The sequence below is a fragment of the Theropithecus gelada genome, chromosome 2, assembly GCF_003255815.1.
Source record: "Theropithecus gelada isolate Dixy chromosome 2, Tgel_1.0, whole genome shotgun sequence".
Taxonomy (NCBI): domain Eukaryota; kingdom Metazoa; phylum Chordata; class Mammalia; order Primates; family Cercopithecidae; genus Theropithecus; species Theropithecus gelada.
This window is the reverse complement of record NC_037669.1, coordinates 171,751,384-171,773,273: the sequence shown is the minus strand read 5'-3', so window position 1 is coordinate 171,773,273 and position 21,890 is coordinate 171,751,384. Positions and strand designations below refer to the sequence as shown.

The 21,890-nt window shown below is 39.2% G+C and overlaps 1 protein-coding gene across 1 annotated transcript in view; it reads right to left on the bottom strand.

The window, feature by feature from the left end:
* The window catches only part of RARB (retinoic acid receptor beta), a 767,875-nt gene that overhangs the window by 414,066 nt on the left and 331,919 nt on the right, over positions 1-21,890 (bottom strand). The window contains exon 4 of the mRNA XM_025374723.1: positions 5,276-5,732. Within this exon, the coding sequence (XP_025230508.1) occupies positions 5,276-5,453 (178 nt within the window). The 5' untranslated portion in view covers positions 5,454-5,732. The remainder of the gene's footprint in view (positions 1-5,275; positions 5,733-21,890) is intronic.

Genomic DNA, 21,890 nt, shown 5'->3' with positions numbered 1-21,890 from the left:
TTAGTAGAGACGGGGTTTCACCGTGTTAGCCAGGATGGTCTCGATCTCCTGACCTCGTGATCCGCCCGTCTCGGCCTCCCAAAGTGCTGGGATTACAGGCTTGAGCCACCGCGCCCGGCCAATACATGTTATACTCAATCAGAGTCTGGGGAAATTGTAGAAACACCAAAAAGACACAAAGATTCTTGTAGTTTGGGGGAAGAGAGGCACTGAAGTAATCAATACCTGTTCACCTTTAAGGAATGGTCTCTTAAAATAATACACACATGACTCTGGGCCTAAGAAAGTCCACTAAAATAGTTCCATTATGTCAACAGTATAAACTCTATTTCGCAAACATTCAAAGCCTTTGATCCCCCTAAGCCAATGATCAAAGGCAGGTGAAATGGGCAAAACTATTATAACTCAAATTCCCAAGAAGTGTCTTACTTTCACTTATTTTTATTTGGTTTAACAATGTAAGGATACACAGATATAAACAACACTATTATGTTTGACTTTCACAAAATACCAGCAATATATTAAGTCCCTGATATCTTAAAATCAAATGTGATTCCTGTCCAGTAGAGTCATTGTGTCAGTTTAAGGACAAATATAACTCAACAGGAAGAAGACAAGACTACGGAGTAAAAGGTGACGGTAGAAATTAATGAGTTGGATTTACTTGCCATCAATCTGCATATATCTAAAACAGGATCCACACCTCTGAGCCAATTGTCCCTAACATGTAAGAAGGAAATTCAATCTGTGAGCACACCCGCTTTAGACAAGCTAGGTAACAAGGCTCTTCTTAGTTTAAGACAAAAAATAGAAACAAGACTCATTTTATGTTCTGTCATTGGTAATTCTGAGATTGCACAGCCTGTCTCTCCAGAAGGTTGGGATTTTTTAAGCAAATATCCTATTTTGTGATTTTGACAGGAGAGCACTTTCTGATCATTAAAGAAGCGAGGGAAAAGAATTCGCATTTTAAGATGCTGGAGTTAAACTAAGATCATTCTGAGAGAGGTTCTGAAGCCAAAACACTTAACAATATTTTCCAGCTTGCAACAACCTATAAAAAGCACATGTGCAGCAATAAAACAGAACAAGCAGCCATGAAAGGAACATAAAGAGAGACAGACAGACAGTTGTCCAACTCTCACAGAGAGCCCTACCACATAATATTTTGAGTGTTCCCTGGCATAGCATATCAGGCTCTTCTCCCATTGGAAGTCATGCTTATCAAAGGCACTGCGGTGGCACCCTTTCAAATCTCCATTGTGATGAAAACCGATCGTGGCTTCCACAGTAGTTGATTAAATTAAAGAGGATGCAAGGTCCTTTAAATATCCATCATCTCCAAGGACTCTCTGGAACATCGTGGAAAAAAGATGTCCACAGTTGGGCCGTGAATTTTCCAAGGGATTATACTGGCCTCATTGCCCAAAACACTGGGAAAGGCATGCACTCTGGGGTCTCGAGGTCTGGATGTGGAATTTGACTCCAACATTAACTGGTTATGTAAGCTCTTTACTCTCTCTAAGCCTCCTGGTCTTTATCTGTAAAATGGAACTTCTGTAATGTCCTGGCAGTGACGTAGAGGCTATTAAAAAGACTAAGAATGGCATACACTAAATGCTCTGTGGGTAATCCAGGATGTGCTCAATGCATGGTAGTTTTTCTTATTACATATTTTAACTCCCCCTTTTTTCATATGTTTCCTGTGTTCTAAGCTTAGAGAGACTCTATACTGTAAAAATTAAGTCAGAATGTGTACACACAGAAGATGCTTTCAAGTTCTCTTCTGCAAATATATTTTCTTCTTTAAGGTAGAAAGCTCTTGAGAACAGACCTTCTGAAAAGTGGCCACATCTTCCCCTCTGAATTGCCAGAGGTCACAAATGATCATACCAATAGCCAAGTATTCCACACTGCAAAAGAACAGGGCCCACCCCTGCAAATGGCATGTGGACCAGGAGAAACCTGAGTTATGTGAAATCATTGCCTATTAGAGTTGAAAAGATTTTGGGGATGACCTGATTTCACCCCTTTATAGTACAAGTTTCCTTCCTAACGTAGACTCCACCTTCATTCTTAAAAGATTTAGATATATAGTAAAAAGCTGTCCTATAAATAACATAGTTGATAGAACAGAAATTCGGAGAGGTTAAATGACTGCAAAGTAGATATAACATCAAGGACATGTTTACGTGTGGGAATGGAGTCATTGTGCCGTAGGCTTAGAGAAGTTCAACATGCAGAGCTCAGGTTCAGGTCTAGGAGATAAGGCTGACCAGAGTCAGAAGTGAATGAAGGAAGGGTGAGGAGCAGGTATAACTTCAGTAGCTGCTATGGAAATTGTTCTTACTTGCTTTTGAGGTAGAGAATTCTTGAGCCTTTACAATTACTTAGTGCTGACAGACCCTCACTACAGGGGCAGGAGAATTTATTCTTTCTAGTGAGCTACAGAATCAAGACACGTACAGATAACAAAAGAGATATCAGTAAGTCCTACAGTTCAACGACATGAATCTCTTTACAGTCATTCTCCATTATGTTTGTTCCCTTTTGATTCCACATTGGTCAGCTTTTCCACCCAAGTATGTGTGTTGCTAGTTATTGAGTCTTTACGGAATTTGGCTACTTTCCTACTAATCTCAGTACATGGACAAAACCCTAAATTTATTTTTAGCCAAGTCTGTGGGTAATTTTCAAGACTTTATCCTTTTCTAGGAACTTTTGAAAACATGGGCTTTAACAAAGACAATTCCTCCTTTGAGGGCCAACTAACAGAGTCATATTCACAGTGGCTTCTTCTAATCATTTCCATCTGAGCAGCTTTCATGTGCTTCGACTGTGGCAAGAAATAATAAAACAAGGTATTAGGGTATGAAGTAAGTCATCTTTGATGTTTCCAGCCTGAACTTTCTGTACCTAGTCCTTTTTCTGCCCCTTCTCCAAACACATTTCAAGGTGCAGTTACTTAGCACTCTGCTTACAAGGCCCTCAAGAAAAAGTCATCAATTATTTATCCTTTTTTTTTGAACTTCAAACCTTTTCTTTCCAAAGGTTGAATCTATATATCACCAGTTTTGATCTAGAAAATGACAACTGCATTATAGTTCAATCTAATAGTAATGGCATCTTGTACTTTATTAGTAACTGTGAAATAAAAATAATTACCTTGTATTTTGAGTGGAAAAGAGGCTTAGATATGATATATCTCAACCACTCTTCCATTTAATATGCTCCACATTTTCCTTAAAATCAGTAGTAGCCAAGACCAGGTGCGGTGGCTCACAGCACTTTGGGAGGCTGAGGTGGGCAGATCACGAGGTCAAGAGATTGAGACTATTCTGGCCAACATGGTGAATCCACGTATCTACTAAAAATACAAAAATTAGCTGGGTGTGGTGGTGCGTGCCCGTAGTCCCAGCTACTCAGGAGGCTGAGGCAGAAGAATCACTTGAACCCAGAAGGTGGAGGTTGTAGTGAGCCAAGATCATACCACTGCACTCTGGTCTGGTGACAGAGAGAGATATCATCTCAAAAAAATAAATCAGTGAAAGATAAATAAAAATAAAAATAAAAATAAAAATAAATCAGTAGCCAAAGAAGCCTAAAGCCCAGAGTTGCTTTTGGGAACCTAGAGGTTTCAGACTGCCTTAGAGTCTCAATCTGCTCAATTTGATCATTCAGCATGGGAATCCTACTCATATCTCAATTTCTTGGCTACATCTACAAAATATGCTTCTGATCTCAGGAAAGAAACCTGTTAAAATGTGCTATCAGGCCAGTTGAGCAATGGAATTAGAGGCTCATAGGTGAAATTTTAATGACTTTATCAATCATTTAGACCTCCTCATTTGCTAGCTAAAAGTAATCTCATTACATCATTTGCATATTGGGTGAACATGATTTGAAACAGCACTTGTGTCAGCAAGATATTTTGAGTGCTGGTACCATGTCCATTTCTCTGGATAGTCAGTAAGCCACTTTGGCTGCTTCAACTTTCAGTTTGAACTTCAGAAGCATGGGAGAAGGGTTTTAGGCAATTCCAGAGACATTAGGGTCATAGGATCAAGCCAGAAATTCAAAACACAGAAGGAAAGAGCCATCAGCAAATCAAGTCACTGTTTATCAGGAATGATAGAGCACTACGATTGCAATCAACATCCCAGAAGTGAAAATCCGTCATCTGTTTGCCTATCTGTCAGTCTGTCTGTCCATCCAAACATCCATCCCCTACTATTTTTGAAGGCACTGCACCAGGGATTCTACGTAGGTAGAACAAGCTCCCTGCTTTCAGTGAGCTAAGGGTGTAGTAGAAGGAATGAGTGAAGGCACAAAGAGCACACTATAGAAAGATTAAGGTGTTATCCCAATGATACCACGCTAATGTTTGGGGGAAGTCCTTAAAGCGAAGCAAAATGCAAAACAATCACCAGGAAGAGTTACAAAGAGCTCCTGTTGCTCTATGAGCCAGAAAGAACTTGGAGAACATGCTGTGGATGCCTGTTGTTAAATCAATATGCCTTTTCACCTCCAGATGCTAAACCAAGTAAGTTGTTATTAACAGGTGGAAAAGCTCGCTGGCTACCACAGTTTGTCTTTAAACAGGCAGAACTTTCTAAAAATTGCACAATATAGATGTTTCAATATGGAAGTCATATCAGTCTTGGAGAATTCTAACTTTGACTATTTTTATTTTATAGTACCTTATACAGAAAATTTAAGGGAAGATCTGGGATAAGAAATAGCTAGTACAGAAACAAAAGGTGTCCAGGACACTAAAAAAGCTTAATGTGATAGGAATTGGTAGCAAAGGTCTATGGGAAGTCGAGAACAATTACAGATATCATTTGTACACAGGAAATAAGTGTAAGATTCAAAGGAGATCTCACAACCAAAATAGATTTTAACTCCAGTATTGTCATTAATGATTTTTATGGTATCATCTACTAATTCACTGCTTCCATTATTTATTACATGGCCAATTTCTTTAGGTATTGACCACAGTTGTTTACCCCATATGCTCATTACGTTTTGTGTTTGCATTTTATGAAATAGAGCAAAATACCAAAGCAGCCTTGAACGGGCTGAATTCTAAAATTTGCCACTTATCTAGTTTCAAATCATATCTCTTTCCAGAGAACTAAAAGTAGAATTCAAGACCAAAAGAAACCGGCAGCCAACGAAATGAGAAATTGCCCAGGATACCAACCATCCTGTTTTCTCAGGTCCCTTCATCCAATCAACCAAGAGAAAAGAGAGCAAATCCAGCAGGACTTACTTGCTGGTGATGGGGTGCTGCACCCACTCGGAGGCGGATGTCCATGAAGGCCATGGAGGGGAGGCAGGGAAAGTCCTCCGATGACAGGTGGAAAAAGTAATGGATAGGGTGTGGCTGGATAGTGAGTCATGTGTCCATTCACTGCTGGGACCGGACATGCGTGGCCGCTAGTGGTCATGTTTCGGGCCTCACAGAAAGAAAGGTGCTCTGGAGCAGGAATACATCACTCCAGGTCTTGCACGAAAGTGAGGGAGGTAAATGCACTGCAGGAGTTGAGGCTGAGCTGTGTTCTGGGCCAAAGTCAAGATGGTTCAATTGATGACCTTGTTTCTTCCCAGCACGATTTTTCCGCCTCTCATTTTGTTACACTGATTACAGGAAGGATGCTTTCTTCGTTCAGCTTCTCAGTTCAAGACCGGGGAGACACTAGCACCTTCAAATTTCAGAGCTGTTAATTCTGTAAGAAAAAAATGAAAAACATAGGTATATATCGCAAAGAAAAAATCTCTCCCTCTTTATCAAGTTATTATACAAAACATTTCCAATACTAATCCAGGTCTCCTAATTCCTTGTCTTCCTACAGTTACTACTTCCCCCTTTTCTCACATTCTAACATAGACTACAACTTTTACACAATTTAAAAATAACTGACCATCTGATATTAAATAGCAAAACCCTCCACTCCTTTGTTATTTCGCTGTATCACTCTGCTAAATTTTTCTCCATGGCAGTTAAACAACTTGATATATTACATGTGGGAGTGTTTGTTTTTGTCTGTCTCCCCCATTAGCATGCACTCACCAGGAGGGCAGACTGTTTTTGTTAACAGTTATGCTTTAAGCTCCTAGAAGAGTACCTGACAAAGGAGAGACCCTGAGTATGTATTAGTTGAATGAATGAAATTTTTTTTTTTGCTTTTTTAGGGAAACTATTTAATGCTATTCTAACTGATATGCTTTCAAATTTTACTTCTTTTATATGAATAACTTTGGATTTTATTGTGGCTATTTGGAGTCATATAGCCAAGATAAATAAAATTATGGGAGAAACTATAACCTAATGAGAGAGTAAAACATTATGTATTACTTCTTTATTATCAACATCTTTCACAGTTGTGCACCCATCCATCCATCCATCCATCCATCCATCCATTTGTTGACCCATTTGTCTGTCTATCCAATCACCTACTCACCAATCAAATCTCACTATTATGTGCCAGGCGCTAATGTAGGAACTGGAGATATATATAGTGCCAAAGAACACTAATGTGATTTCTGCCCTCACTGAGTTGCTAGTTTTAACAACTCTTGATTAAGGTCATATTGTGAAAGAAGCATAAACTGCCCCATGATTCATGAAGGACAATCCAGAGATGCTCAACACCTAGGATTCCTTGAGACTGGGAATAGAAGCAGCTTAAATTCTAGAGTAGGCTGGATGTAAACTTCACAGCCTCACCTTAGCCCTGATAACCAATATTAATTAGAAGCTCCCAAACTCTGCCCACTGAATGGCAACCTCTGAATGTATTCACGTGGCACGAAAAAAATAAAAAGATTCATGTGGCACAAAACAAGAGTACTTCAAGGCCAGAATAGAGTAGTTGTTAAGAGCATGATTGTAGAGCCAGTCTGTCCAGCTCAAATAATTGTGCCTCTCAGGCAATTATTTGTCCTTTCAATACGTAATTTTTTCCCTATAAAATAAGAATAATAGAATTTACTTCAGAATGGTATTGTGAGGATTAAATGAGGTAATACAACAGAACAACAGTGCCTGGTATATAGTAAACAAGAGGTAAATAGTAAACAGTAAAAGTTTCTATTAACGTTAACATATTTGTTATGTCAAAATAATATGCTTCTCACAACAAGCTTGCTGGAATAGACGAGAGGTTTTGGGGTTAGGGCAGGGAGACTATATTATAGTAATCCCAGCAAAAGAATATTAGGACTAAAGCTTATATCCTTGAAGGAAGGAAGAAAACAAAGGATCTGGGTAAGGTTGAGAACAATCACTCATTAAGGCTTCTTGACTTCAGTTTGTGAAGTGAGTCAGTTTGTTTCTTACAAACCCCACAATGTTCTAGTCAAATATAATTTTCACTGACTATTTACCACATGTGAGGCACCTCACTATAAGCTCTAACCCTTTTAAGGCAGATATTTTTTTATTTTCCAGATGAGAAGAGTAAGTCTCAGGGAGTTTCAATGAATTTCCCCCAATGTCACAGAGTAAGCCCTCGGTAAGCCGGAATTTCAATCACCTTCTCTGCTCTTGCCCCTCTGCCAACCTAAGCTTATGTATTTTGAACGCCAATGTTATGCTGGTTGTACTCTACAGTGGGAAAACTCAGTGAGCAGTTGTGATGTTTGCTTCTGTCCTCACTTAGATGACATCTGCCCCAGGGCCTTGAATCCCTGGCCTATTAATATTAAAAACGAACAGTGTCAACAGTGAGACCATATGGTCCCAGGCCCCCTAGTACTCTGCTAAACTTACAAAGGAGATGACGTTGCCGGTTGGCTTATACAACACACTAACTCTAAAAATCCCCCCCAAAATATCAATGCCTTTTTCAAACTTTCAAACTACAACTTGTTTCTCTGATGAAAAGAAAGTAAACAGCCTCTGAATCCTTTTTATCTCAGAGGTGCTTTTGATGCTTTTTCTTCTTAAAAGCATACATTATCCAATATATTCAATAGCTTTATTTTGCAGTTTGTAGCAAATTAATTAGAAAATAAACAATACCATTTAGTATTTGCTGAGTTTCCACTCAATTTGATTTTTAAATCACACACAAAGCACAGCATTGTTATAAATGGTCTTTCTATCTCCATTTGACAAACTACCTCATTAACTGGTGGAGCTGACAGTTCAGCAAACCCACCCCCGCAGGGCACAATTCTGATTTTTAAAGCTGTTTGTTTGTTTTGTTTTTTTAACCAACCAGGGACTGGTTGGGAAAAAAACCATTATTCCACCCTCAATAATCCTTTCATTTCTCTTTGCCTTCAAACACTGCAGATTGTCAGCATCTTGCCTGTCTGGTGGAGAGGTCTGGTGTCATGTCTGGGATTTTTTTTTTTGTTTTCTTTTTTAACTACTTATACTGATAATAGGCCAAAAAAAAAAAAAATCAATGTGTCGAGAAAATCCCGACATTAGGTTGGTGGAAAATTGTCTGAGCAGTCACTGGGTCTATGTTCACATATGTGACTGATTAAGGCTATTCCTGGAAGCAGAGAATTTTGTTTCAGGCTTTTAGAAAAAAGGATTAGCAGCGCTCTTTTTTCTTTAAGCTTGATTTGAGTTTGGGCTCATCTGGGGTTCTTTCCTTCACCACCTCAGGCAAAGCAAAAAGGAGCTGGTAGGAAGAGAGGAAGGAAGTAGGGACTGGGTTAGGAGGTCTTGGATCTACCAGACAAGAGATTCTATGGGTATCAGTTTCAGATTCTGTAAAAGGGGTCAAGTGAAGAGAAGTAGGCTTTATGTCACGTTTCTCAAACTGCATTTTCTAGAAAATAAGTGAAAAAAAAAAAGATTAAAATAATTGTTTGCATAGTTGATACTGTTATGCAATAATCAGCCTTTGATAAACAAGATGCTAGACAGGAGGAAGCATGATTGGTTTCCTCACTGACCACCTGAATCATACAGGCACATTTAGTGGTGGGGCCTTGGTAATCTCTGCAAATCTTAATATTTATGCCTGTGTCTATGATATCTTATTAATCAAATAATTTATTTTTCTATTTTTCTCCACACATATGTATATAATTTTTCTCTAGTTTATGATTTTGGTTCTACGAAAACATTTTTAAAGTAACATTTGAGTGACTTTCTGTTACATTTCATTCACCAGAGGTCGTTTTTGCATTAAGTGTAGCTCAAATTTGCATGTAAGTTTCCAACCTTATACTACTCAACAATTCAAATTTATTTGATAAACATAATACTTACAACATGATTTTTAAAAGTCAAATAGTTTCTTTAGATCAGTGATTCTCAAAGCGGGTCCCTCAGCTGGCAACATGAGCATCACCAGCAAACTGGTTAAAAATGCAAATTTTCCAGGCCCCACCTGAGAGACCTACGGAATCAGAAACTCTGGAAAAAGCCATCCCTCACCTGCGTTCTAACAAGCCCTCCGGAAGACTCCGATGCAGCTAACATTTGAGAGCCACAGCTCTAGACATGAGGTTGGCAAACTTCTTCTGTAAAGAGCCAGAAAGTGAGTATTTGAGACTGCAGTTCATACAGTCTCTGTCACTACTCCTCGACTCTCCTGTTGTAGCAACTGATTTGGCACAAAAGCAGCCACAGAGAATCCATACATGATTTGGTGTGGCTGTATTCCAATAAAGCATTATTTATAAAAACAGGCAGCCTGATGAATTTGACCCATGGACCATGCTTTGCTGACCCCCGCTTGAGACTGATAAAGAATAACAGCTCTCTATCCTTCCCATTCTTGAGTTCCCCTCAGAAGCAAGTACTTCAATTTCTTTCTTTTTTTTTTTTTTTTTTTGAAACAAGGTGTCGCTCTGTCACCCAGGCCTGAGTGCAGCAGCACAATCACAGTTCACTGCAGCCTCAACCACCTGAGCACAAGCAGTCTTTCCACCTCAGTCTCCAGAGTAGCTAGAACTATAGGTGTGTGTCACCACGCCCAGCCAATTTTTGTATTTTCTGTAGAGACGTGGTTTTGCTATGTTGCCCAGGCTGGTCTCGAACTCCTGGACTCCAGTGATCTTCCTGCCTCAGCATCCCAAAGTGCTGGGATTACAGGTATGAGTCACCGTGCCAAGTCAAAATGTTTTTTTATCTCTTGATTCCTACTATAAATATAACTCTCTTAAACTATTGCTCACACACAGAAACCTCTTTCTCCTCTTACTCCCAACATAATTTTATCACAATTTTAAAAATAAAAATCATTTACATTATATTTACATTATGACCAGATAAATATTGTTACAGTTGAGTTACGTGATATACTGCATTTATAGTTTTCTTATAAAACTGTTTTTTTTTTTCCTGGAGCTAACAGCTTTATTTACATAATTTGATTAGTCTTCTTTGTATCTGTGAATAATTCTTTTCTAAATCTCTAACAATTTTGTCTGACATGTCATGTGATAGATGAATTCCACAATTGGAGACGTTCCTCCTGCTCCAGGGCTGATTGGCTTCTTTCCCAGCCCCCATGCACTGATGTCAGACTAGGACTTTCTATTATTGCTTCTCTCTTTTTTCGGAATCCCCATTTCCTGAAACTCATGTCTTTCTTTTCTGGCTTTCTTCAGTTGGGTAGCTTTTTTCCTAAGAGTTTTCTGAAGGATGTTATGTGGGAGGTAAATTTTTTGAGACTCTGCATGAATTACAGTATTTTTATGTTGCACTTCACATATGTTTAGCAGTTTGGCTAGGTATAAAATTGTGGATTAGAAGTCATTTTTTTTAAACAGAATTTTAAGTATGTTGTGCCATTTCCCCAAGCTTTTTACATTGCTTTGGAAAAGTCCAGTATTATTCAGATTTCTGATCCTGTGTGTGAAATTCTTCCATTTCTTGTACTCTTCTCTTTAATCCCAAGGATCCCTTTCTTTGCTTTATTGTGTTATGCACTTGGTAAATGTATTCAATCTGCTGACTCAAGTCCTGTTAGGAAACATTTTATTTTACGCTTCCTTTGCTAATATCTTCCTTAACTTCTGTTTTGCTGTCTCCATTTGGAAATCTTATTTAGATGGTAGACATTCAGAATTGATTCTCTATATTTTCTATTTCCACTTCATCCATTTGTTCTCCTTTCTGGAAGATACCCTCACCTTTAACTTCCAATTACTCTATTGATTTTTACATTTGTGGTAACACATTTTTAACATCTAAGAGTTTTTCTTGTCTTTTCTTATTTATACATTGTTCTTTGTCATGACTGCCATGTATTTTCTGATTTTTTTTAGGATATTAAGAACAGTTCTAGGTGGGGTGTGGTTTCTCAAGCCTGTAAACCCAGCACTTTGAGAGGCTGAGGCAGGTGGATCACTTGAGATCACGAGTTTGAGAATAGCCTGGCCAATCTGGTGAAACCCTGTCTCTACTAAAAATACAAAAAATTAGCCAGGCATGGTGGCACCTGCCTATAATCCCAGCTAGTTGGGAGGCTGAGGCAGGAGAATCAATTGCTTGAACCTGGGGGGTGGAGGTTGCAGTGAGTCAAAATTGTGCCACTGCATTCCAGCCTGGGCAACAGAGCAACACTCCATCTCAAAAAAGAAAAATAAAAATAAAAGAGAAATGTTCTTTTCAGTGTTTTATTCTGCTTACTATATTATTGACTCTTTCTCTTCACTTTTTTTGTTTTATTTCCATTAACATTAGATGTATTTCTCATTTGTATTGTCTGCCAAATTCTCTAGTCTGTCCATTCATATTCAAAAGAGGAAGTTTATTGCAAATTGTTCTCATGGCTGAACCTTGTCAAATGAGTGAATTTCATAAAAAGTTATATAACTGTTACATTTATTTCATTGTGGGACTCCCCAAATGTCAGATTTATGGGCTTTTTATTTGGGACTCTTGGATAACTCCATTGAGCAATCCTGTAAGCATCTGCCCAGGGTAGGGTGGAAAGAAAAAACCTTATGAAAGACTCTAGTATTTGAATGGAGGAATGAGGCTGGGGCTGCTGGTAGACTTACTATGAAATAAGTAAGTGGCCTTTCACGTCTGTCTTCAGTTTTCAGTCAACCATTACCACCTTATGGTATATTCATGCTTGGTATCTAGAACTCAGTAACCCCTCCGCTTTAGTTTCTTCAAAGAGTAGATTTACCTTTCTTACCAGGGATGGGTGACTATAATCAAGATAAAATTGGTAGAGGAGTGAATTTATCTTCTGCTTACTTGGAACAACAACCAATTTTCCTTTCAATCATCACTTCCTTGTTTCAGGATAGCTGGTGCCTCTGCTCTCTGGGACTGGCCAAGATTCCACAGCTAGTATCTCCTTGCATCCCCTTTTCATCTTCTTCTTTAGACACAGCAATCTGCTTTCAGTACTTTGTTCATTTATTTGACACTGCACATTTGCTCTCCATCTTCCAAAAAAGTTGGTGCCATCTCTTGTCAGTGATTAGCATCACTCATGTTCTTGTTACCTTTGATGATTTATACTTTTTACATCTCTTGTCATTTTAGTGAAGATTTGAGAACAGGAAAAAGTGCATGTCTTTTAATCAATTATATTTCACTGGATGTTCATTAAGTTTAAAAACAAGAGCTCTGTGGTCAAATAAGTTTGGGAAATCTACACTGGATGATTCCTTAACCTTTTCAGCTCTAAATGTCTTCTCTGAAGAGGGAGTTAAATAATAATTTAACCATGAGGAAACGTTTCACTCAAGACCACAGCTGAGACAAGATTAAATCAATACCTAAATTGGTATTCCCTTGTGGCAAGAGAAAGGCAGTAACAGCACCAATCTGAAACTGAACAATAAAAAAGTGAGATTTGACCTGCCATTATGGACATGCCATGGGGCTGTGTCAAATGCTTCTACAAATATAAATAAAATAAAGATGGGATTTGGCTTGCCTTAGACACACATCTGCAAATATAGTGGATAATGTGAAATGCCACTTAACACATTGATGTCTTGATATGTGCTTTCTTGAAGACTTTACCTTGGAGACAGGACGGTTATTGGAGTTGGCCTTGAGACACAGGAGCTAAACACTTTGACATGGTGAGAAGCGTTAGTTTTACATCGTGCTGCCTTCAAGAGTGATCCAAGCAACAAAACAGACAAGATTTTTGGAGAAAATGTATCCATTTCCTCTGGCTGCAATTTACTCACACCATGGCTGATGTGGCTAACATAAAAAACAGAAATAAGTGAAAAAGAGATTTTTAAAATGTCTTGTGACACAGTACAACAAATTCTTTTGTACTTCTCTGGCTGATTTAGAACTTGGTGTGGGGAAATCTTTGCTTTGACAGGCACTACATATATATTGCCATTTTTTCCCAATGTATTTTAGTTCAAACCTCCCTATTTAAGAGATTGGTTCCAGGTAATGCCACTTAAAATGTCTCAAATGCATTCAGCCAAATACCTGTTTTCAGCAAAAATGCCAGGCTCAGCACAAATCCTGTCAGTTGCTTTTGCTGCTGTTCTTGATAGGAAAGAAACATGGATGTAAAGAAGTCAGTTTTGCATGCCTGGTGGTTTTGCAACCTCTCGTATATTCAGCATCCTCATCATAAATATTGCTGATAAAATTACTCTCAACTTAAAGAGAAGCCACAATGGAAAAACTTGAATTTGGCCAAAAAAGAGGCATTTCTTACTTCCTTTTAATTTGGGAATAAAGGAGAAAGAAGAGAGTAATTTAGAGGAAATAACGCAGTCAAAGGAGTCTTAGACCACCAAGTGAGGAAGGATGAAATCTAAATAGCTTCCTCTGCATCAGGAGGGGTCATTTGATACAGTAAAATCTTTTTTAAGAAGCTTATAAAGAAATGTCCTTGTATTTCTTTTTAGGCCATTTAAAAAAATATGTAAGATTCCGTCTGCTAAAGAAACAAAGTTCAAATATGACTTTCAGAAAAAACAATAGGCAGAAATGCACATATGTTACAATGTATAAAACACTAAGATTTTACTTCTGTAAACTATGAGAGCAGTAATGTAAATAGGGGTTTTTAGGGAGTCATTCAACCCAAAGTTGTTACATCTCCTAGCATTGCACACACATGCTGAAGTCAGGCTTCACCTAAGCTCTTTTCATGTAGATTCCCAAACATAAGGTGTAGATGTATTGGACTAAAGGTCTGCTGGTACCATTGCTTGGTTTTGAGAAAAGCGGTGGTAGGCAACTCCTTGTACAATAGTTTCCATGCTACATATTATGGAATCCTCCCAAGCCAAGCAGAATGACTGGCCTAGGATTTGGTTCTCAAGGAAAATTCAGTTATCTACAAGATCTACAGGCTGGCAGAAGCCTGTGAGACAGCGTAGAAGTAGTAGTGTGCCCAGTGGGACTCTTCACATTGGATGTTGACCCATCTGTCCTATCAGAGCCTTGCTGCTGATTGGTTTTGAATGCCTAAGACACCAAGAAAGACACACAGAGAAGACGGGCATAGAGATGGAAATGTATACAGAGAAGCAAGGTGGCAGAAGCCATGAGACTAGAGAAACCACGTGTAAACAAGAGACATGAGAGAGAACAGAGAAGCAAGGTACTGATAAAAACAGACAAAACGAGTCACAATAGCTACAACTGTGCTTCTGAGTGAGGCTTTAGTGAACAGCATTCTAGACATTGTGAGGCCGGTGTCTTTAACCATTGAAACTGGTTTGTATTTTTTCTTTCTTCTTCCTTAAAACAAACTCCAAAATTATCTCTCTAGGCCTTAGATCCCAGAAGGACCATACTAACCCAGTACTTAACTGCCCCTTTTAAGAGAGTAAGGTGCACAATCTTCAGTTGACTGTGATTACAGACCATGACTGAAGGTTGACCTTCACATTGAGATTAAGCCTGATAGGTTGAGTGGGATTAGGAAGCATTCATTCATGAATGACACAGTGCTGGAAAGAACAAGACAGGGACACAGCTGAGATTCCTGGACTGTTGTAGTTTATAATTTATGATAGAGAGTTAAAAACAGTCACAGCATACTTGCTATAGTCAAACTCAGTATGTATGCATATCCACTTTTATTTGAAAATAAGTCTATGGAACATTTATTCATTTTATAAAAGAAAAATTCACGTAATTAAAACCATAACAGGGTCCCCAAAGTAGCAGATTTAAATAAGTATTTAATATTTAAATATTACAACATATCTATAATTTTGAGGGGTATATCTATTCTAGAAAAGGAGGTCTAGCCATAAATATATTTTTAACAATTTCATTCATTTGAATTTAAAAGTCAAGACAACAAAAAAGCAAGAATTTTCAAGGTCCATTTGAGTTATTTGTGGTCCAATAAATGAGATGGCCACATAGTTCCACAGGTCAGGACTGTCCGAGTTGCCACAGAATGTCAGGTCACTGAACACATGGGTTGCCCATGCTTCCTCAGCACTAACGCTGGCCTTCCCACCTGTATGAAGCAGGTTTGGCGCACCTTAGGAGCTTCCTATAATGGCAATCAGGATCTCTAATAGTCTTGCTGCTCAATATCCATTGGGCCATGGGTGATATCTGGACCCACTCTCATCAATTTCTTAGGTGAGATCCTTGACCATCCTCCAACACTCACCCCTACTACCTTCCGGCTGAGGTCAAAGATATAATACCTAGTTCTTTCCAGCTACCTTCTCCCCAGTGGCCAGACTGTATCTTCATGCTTCTAGGATCTGCATTTTTATGTCAAGCCAGGCAGCCAGTCTGGGACTGTCACCACACAACCCTGACCTACCACCTCTGTCTGCACTCATTGTAGCTTGGTCTATTCTTCATCTACCATACTCAACCCCTTGGAGAGGAATCGGTACCCATTTTGGATACTGTGTGACACACAGTTAGTTCCTTTGAGAACAAGGCCTATGGCCAGGGCAGTTCCCATACTCAGGTCTTCTCCTATTCCATGCTCTTTTCATTCCCCACCACCTTTACCTCTTGAGGTCAAAAGAAACATCACAACTGAATTTAGTAAAATTGAGTTTTCTAATTGGTGTTCCCGAAAATGGATTAGAGGTATGCCTGTGACTTTCGTCTCCCCGGTCTCTAGTGGCTTGGTGGGGCCTGAGAGTGAAAGAATGGGGCCCTTGACTCAATGAGTCCATCCCTTAGCAGACTCTTTACTGACCACCAAGGGCCATGCGAATATTAATTTCTGTGTTCCTTGATGTGGAAAAATGTCAGAAAGCACATTAGAATTATGATATTTTCATAAGGAAGGCAAGACCAAATATTTTTTTTTTTTTGAGATAGGGTCTTATTCTGCTCAGGCTGGTGTGCAGTGGCATGATCTTGGCTCACTGTAGCCTCACCCTCCCAGGCTCAAGCAATCTTCCTGCCTCAGCCTCCTGAGCAGCTGGAACTACAGGGAAATTGCCACCATGCCCAGCTAATGTTTCATTTTTTTACAGAGACAGGGTTTCCCTATGTTGCCCAGGCTGGTCTCAAACTCCTGGATTCAAGCAATCTGTTCACCTCAGCCGCCCAAAGTGCTGGGATTACAGGCGTGAGCCACCACACCACAAATAACTTTTCTTCAGGTGTGGAAGAAATGTCTAGTGTCTGTATTTTATTTAAACCAAATTTGATTGGACTCTAAATCCTTATCCTGACACATAATAGGAAATTCAGCTTACTGTTACGGTTTTCTCCCTCTCTCAAGGTTTTGCAACAGAGAGATATGCAGACATTGAAATGCTTTAACGTTGCTGGTGAGAATGTCAAATGTTTCAGCCACTTTAGAGAACAGTTTGGCGGGTCCTCAAAAAGTTAAACACGGAACTACCACATAACCCAGTAATTTCACTTCTGGGTGTATATAGTCAAGGGAATTGAAAACATGTCCACATAAAACCTTGTACACAAATGTTTATAGCAGCATTATTCACAATATCCATACAGTGAAAACAATCCAAGTGTCCATTAATTGATGAATAAACAAAATATGGTCCATGTATACAAAATTATATTGATTGACCATAAAAAGGGAATGAAGTAGTGATTGTGGATGAACCTTGAAAACATGATGCTACAGGAAATAACCCAGACATAAAAGGCCACATATTATATGATTCCGTTTATATGAAATTCTAAAGTAGGCAAATCTTGAGACAGAAAATAGATGAGTAGTTGTCAGGTGCTAGGGGGAGGAAAGAATAGAGGGTGACTGCTGGTGTGTGTGGAGTTCCTTTTTAGAGTGGTCAAAATATTCTGGAATTAGATTGTGATGATGGTGAACTAATTTGTGACTATATGAAGAACTACTGAATTGTGCATCTTAAAATGGTGAGTGTTGTTATTATTTGAATTATATCTTGATAATTTAAAAAGAATGGCTGGGTGTGTGGTTTGTGCCTGTAATCCTAGCATTTTGAGAGGCCAAGCCAGGAGGATTACTTGAGACCAGGAGTTTGAAGCCAGCTTGGGCAACATAGCAAGACCCTGTTTCTACAAAAATAAAAATAAAAAATTTAGCCAGGCATGGTGGTGCTTGCCTATAGTCTTAGCTACTTGGGAGGTTGATGGGGGAGGACTGATTGACCCCAGGAGGTTGAGGCTGACTGAGCTATGATCACACCACTGCACTTCAGCCTAAGTGACGGAGGGAGACTCTTGTCTCTAAAAAATAAAAATAAAAAAATAGGTACATACATACATACACACACACACACACATACACACACACAAACCAACCCACACACCCATCCCTGGGGTTGGGTTCTCAGGCCTCAGTCCACACAGGTTCTGCTGATATATGCCAAAAGTGTGAGGCCAGATTGTCCTGTGTGTCTGTCTGTCTTGGTCTCTGTACCCTGGACACAGAGTCTAGCCTTCCTATGGGTACCATACAGCCTCTTTCCCTGGAAGGTTCTCATATCCATGGGGCTCTGCCAGGGTTAGATCTTGGTCCTCACCATGCATACATTCCATGGGCCCCTTCCCATATTTATCTTCAGGGAATATCTAGAAGATATTTTGTTATGAACTTGCATCTGTTATTTAAAATATATTCAACATTTTGGAAAAAATAAGTGAATAAGATACACAAAACTAGCTCTGCAAAGAGATATGCACAAGAATATGTACTAAGAAAAGTGGGAAGGAAAAATGGTGGAAGAGAATGATGAGTGTTTTACATTTATGAGCCAGTGGAGACCATGATGAAAGTATGGAGAAGCAGAAGTATCATTAATTTATAATCCTACATTAACATTAAAAGCACATGGAGCTAGCCCTCTGTGAAACAGAGTTAGCAACAGTAGACAGCAGAATGGCCCCCACAGTGTCCATGTTCTAATTCCCAGAACCGGGGAACATTACCTCATATGGCAAAAGGACTTCGTAATGTAATTAAAGTTAAGAATCTTGCCATCAGCCAGCTGTGGTAGCTCACACCTGTAATCCCAGCACTTTTGGAGACTGAGGCAGGAAATCACTTGAGGTCAGGAGTTTGAGACCAACCTGGCCAACACAGCGAAACCCCGTCTCTATTCAAAATACAATAACAACAACAATAATAATAAAATGGGCGTGGTGGCAGGTGCCTGTAATCCCAGCTACTCGGGAGGCTGAGGCAGGAGAATCACTTGAACCCAGGAAGCAGAGGTTGCAGTGAGCTGAGATTGGGCCACTGCACTCCAGCCTGGGTGATGGAGCAAGACTCTGTCTCCAACAAAAAGGAAAAAAAAAAAAAAAGGAGATGATACTGGATTATCTGGTAGCCCAGTGTAATTACAGGGATTCTTACAAGAGGGAGGCAAAGGGAGATTTGATTATAGAAGAGGAGATGGTGATGTGATGGAAGCAGAATTTGGGGTGATATGCTTTGAAGGTGAGGAATGGGCCAAAGACCAAGGACTATGGGGCAACCACTAGAAGCTGAAAAGGGCAAGGAAACAAGTTCTCCCTACAGATCCTTCTGAAAGAACGAACCCTGGCAGCACCTTGACTTTAGCTCAGGGAAGCTGATTTTGGACCTCTGACCTCCAAAGCTATAAGATAATACATTTCTATTTTAAGCTTGTAGCAATTTGTTATCACAACAATAAAAAACTAATACATCAACCCATGCTGAACCTCAAAGGACATAATCAAGAGCATGAGCCACAAATACTGACAACTTATTTCTTCTGGATTCAGTAGCCAGGATTTTTGTTGTTGTTGTTTTTCACACATAGGGGAAAATCCAAAGTGTGGTGTTGGGTAGTGAGAGCAACTTGAAGATGCTCACTGCTGGCTACGAAAACTCCCTGCAATGCTGCAGCAGAGACAAAGCCACATGATGTCAGTTCTATAAAAGGCGTGGGTTCTAGAAGCAGCCAGGGGTCCAAGTCATGTCAAGAGGAAAGGTAAGAGTGTGGTAATTTTATTGGGAAAGTACAGCCATTCCTGAAAAAGTATTTAAAATGTGCATTTGGCTATTTTGTTTTCTCTACTTTGCCATGTGGAAATTATGTAAGGTCATTTATTTATCTGTAGCCTTGGAGCTGTCCTGAAAACTGCCAGAGCCTAGAGATAATATATGATAGAGCTATTTCATCTGAAATAGATATGATGGAGACAGTTAAACAGGTACAGGAAAGAATGACAGGGTTCTTGCACCAATGTGTGAGTTTAGAGAGAGAAGCTGAAACAAAAAAATCAAATCTCCGTGTTTTGGTTTTTAAACTTTTTGCACTCAAGAATTTCCTTTACTGTCTTAATTAGCCTGTGGTTTTCAAGATACTTGGGAGAAGAAAGAATGAGTAGTATCCTCTTCCCCCAAAATAAAGATGTGTCTGAATTATCTCCCTTTTTCTCTTTGTGGGTGTTGGGGGTGTCAGTACCTAGAAGAAAAATTAAAGCTTATCCTCATTTGAATACTGGAATTTGGCCTCTTCACATTAGGAAATGACATTTTAATTAATTCCAATGCTTTCTTCTCCCTAATTCTGGCAGCTCGGCTATGTGGCCTCCACTCCCATTCTGAGACCTGCCCCCTTTTTTGTTGTCAGAAAAACCTCTAAAAGATGACAGAGATCAAAGAAGATAAAACTGTTTTGCTTCATTCATCTGAATGAAGCCATGTGTGCAATATGGGTAAAAGGTATACGATCATGTAAGAAGTCAACCAGAATATATTTCCAAGTCGCACTTTTCCTTCCAGACAGTCATAGTATGTGACTTACAACTTATTCAGATGACGCTATTACTCAAGACAGTTTTGGGCTAGGCGGGGTGGCTCACGTCTGTAATCCCAGCACTTTGGGAGGCTGAGGCAGGTGGATCACCTGAGGTCAAGAGTTTGAGACCAGCCTGACCAACATGGAGAAACCCCGTCCCTACTAAAAATACAAAATTAGCTAGGTGTGGTGATGCATGCTTGTAATCCCAGCTACTCATGAGGCTGAGGCAGGAGAATTGCTTGAACCCAGGAGGTGGAGGCTGCGGTGAGCTGAGACTGCACCGTTGCACTCTAGCATGGGCAACAGAAGCAAAACTCCATCTCAAAACAAACAAACAAAACAACAACAACAACAACAACAAAGACACTTTGGAACACTTTTCTTGGGAGAAATCATCACTAGAGGAAATGTGGCAGAGACATTGCTATATTCTCAACAAATACCATTTTCTTTTCTTTTCACTTACACAGCCAAAGAGTATTTCCCAACTTCTTCTGCAACTAGCTGGGGGCATAAGACTGAGTTCTGGCCGGTAGAACATGGGTGATGTGATGATGTCTTCCACTTCCAGGCCTAGTCCCCCAAATCTCCTACAGAATTTCTCAGGCTCTGTCTTCTCTCTATTGCTGACTGAATGCAGAAGGTTCAATACAGAACTCCGAGGACCTAGAAGATATCAGAGCCTCTACTGGGAAGAAGCTTGGGTCCCTGAATAGTTGTATGGAGTAGAGCCTTCCTACCAGCCTGCACTGGATGATGACATTAGTGAGAAATAAATCTTTATTATATTTAGTTGCTGAAATTTGCAGATCTATGTTATAACTGGACAAATAAAGTCATTAACTATATAAAGATAATAATTTCATGACTTTATATTTGTAATTCAATTTTTGATTCCAAATCTTCTCTGCCCCTACTGACTACACTTTCTTCTGAAATTATTTTTTAAAGCAAATATATCTTAAGGATGAAGACTTACCACCTCCCCCCCAAAACTAATACTTTTAATTGCTACAAAGGCAATTAAAAAACAAGAAGAATTCAAAGGACAATCTGATAATTAGTAGCACCACTGATATAGGTTTACGGCTTCTTCAAGGATCATCTTGAAAGCCAATAGCACTCATTTGAATTTATGGGAGAGTTTATAAGCAATTGTAGCAAAGAATGTAAGCCATGGAACTATTGAGAAATAATACTTTTCAATGATTAATATTTAAACAATTACAGCATTCTAATAATTGGAGCATGATTTGGTTTTCTATATGGTAGAAGGTGATGGTGTGATCTCTCAAGTGAAATTATGGTAGCCAGTCCCCAGGATAAAGACAGGGGAAGGAAAGTTTGTAAGGAAACAGAGCAGTATTATCTTGATAGGCTGGCTGGTAATACATGAGCAGTAATGTTTCTTAGCTGCTTATGTGTTTGGGTAGGAAATTATGTTTAAAGTAGTTTAACTTCATTGGTACAAATATTACATTATGGGGAAAATTGCTATTTATACATGTGCTTTCTTTCGAAGTCAAGATAACCACACTTTGGAAAAGTTATGAATTCAAAATGTGTCAAATTACAGACATTCTGATAAACAATTCTGATAAACAGTCTGCTGCATCAGTTCTGGTGTGTTTGATTACAGTTGGTCAGCACATTGCTTTGTGAATTCACACCTTGCAAATAAAGAGGAGAGTCTTATTCAAGGAAACAAACCATAGTAATCAAGTTTCTATTAGAGGCAAAGA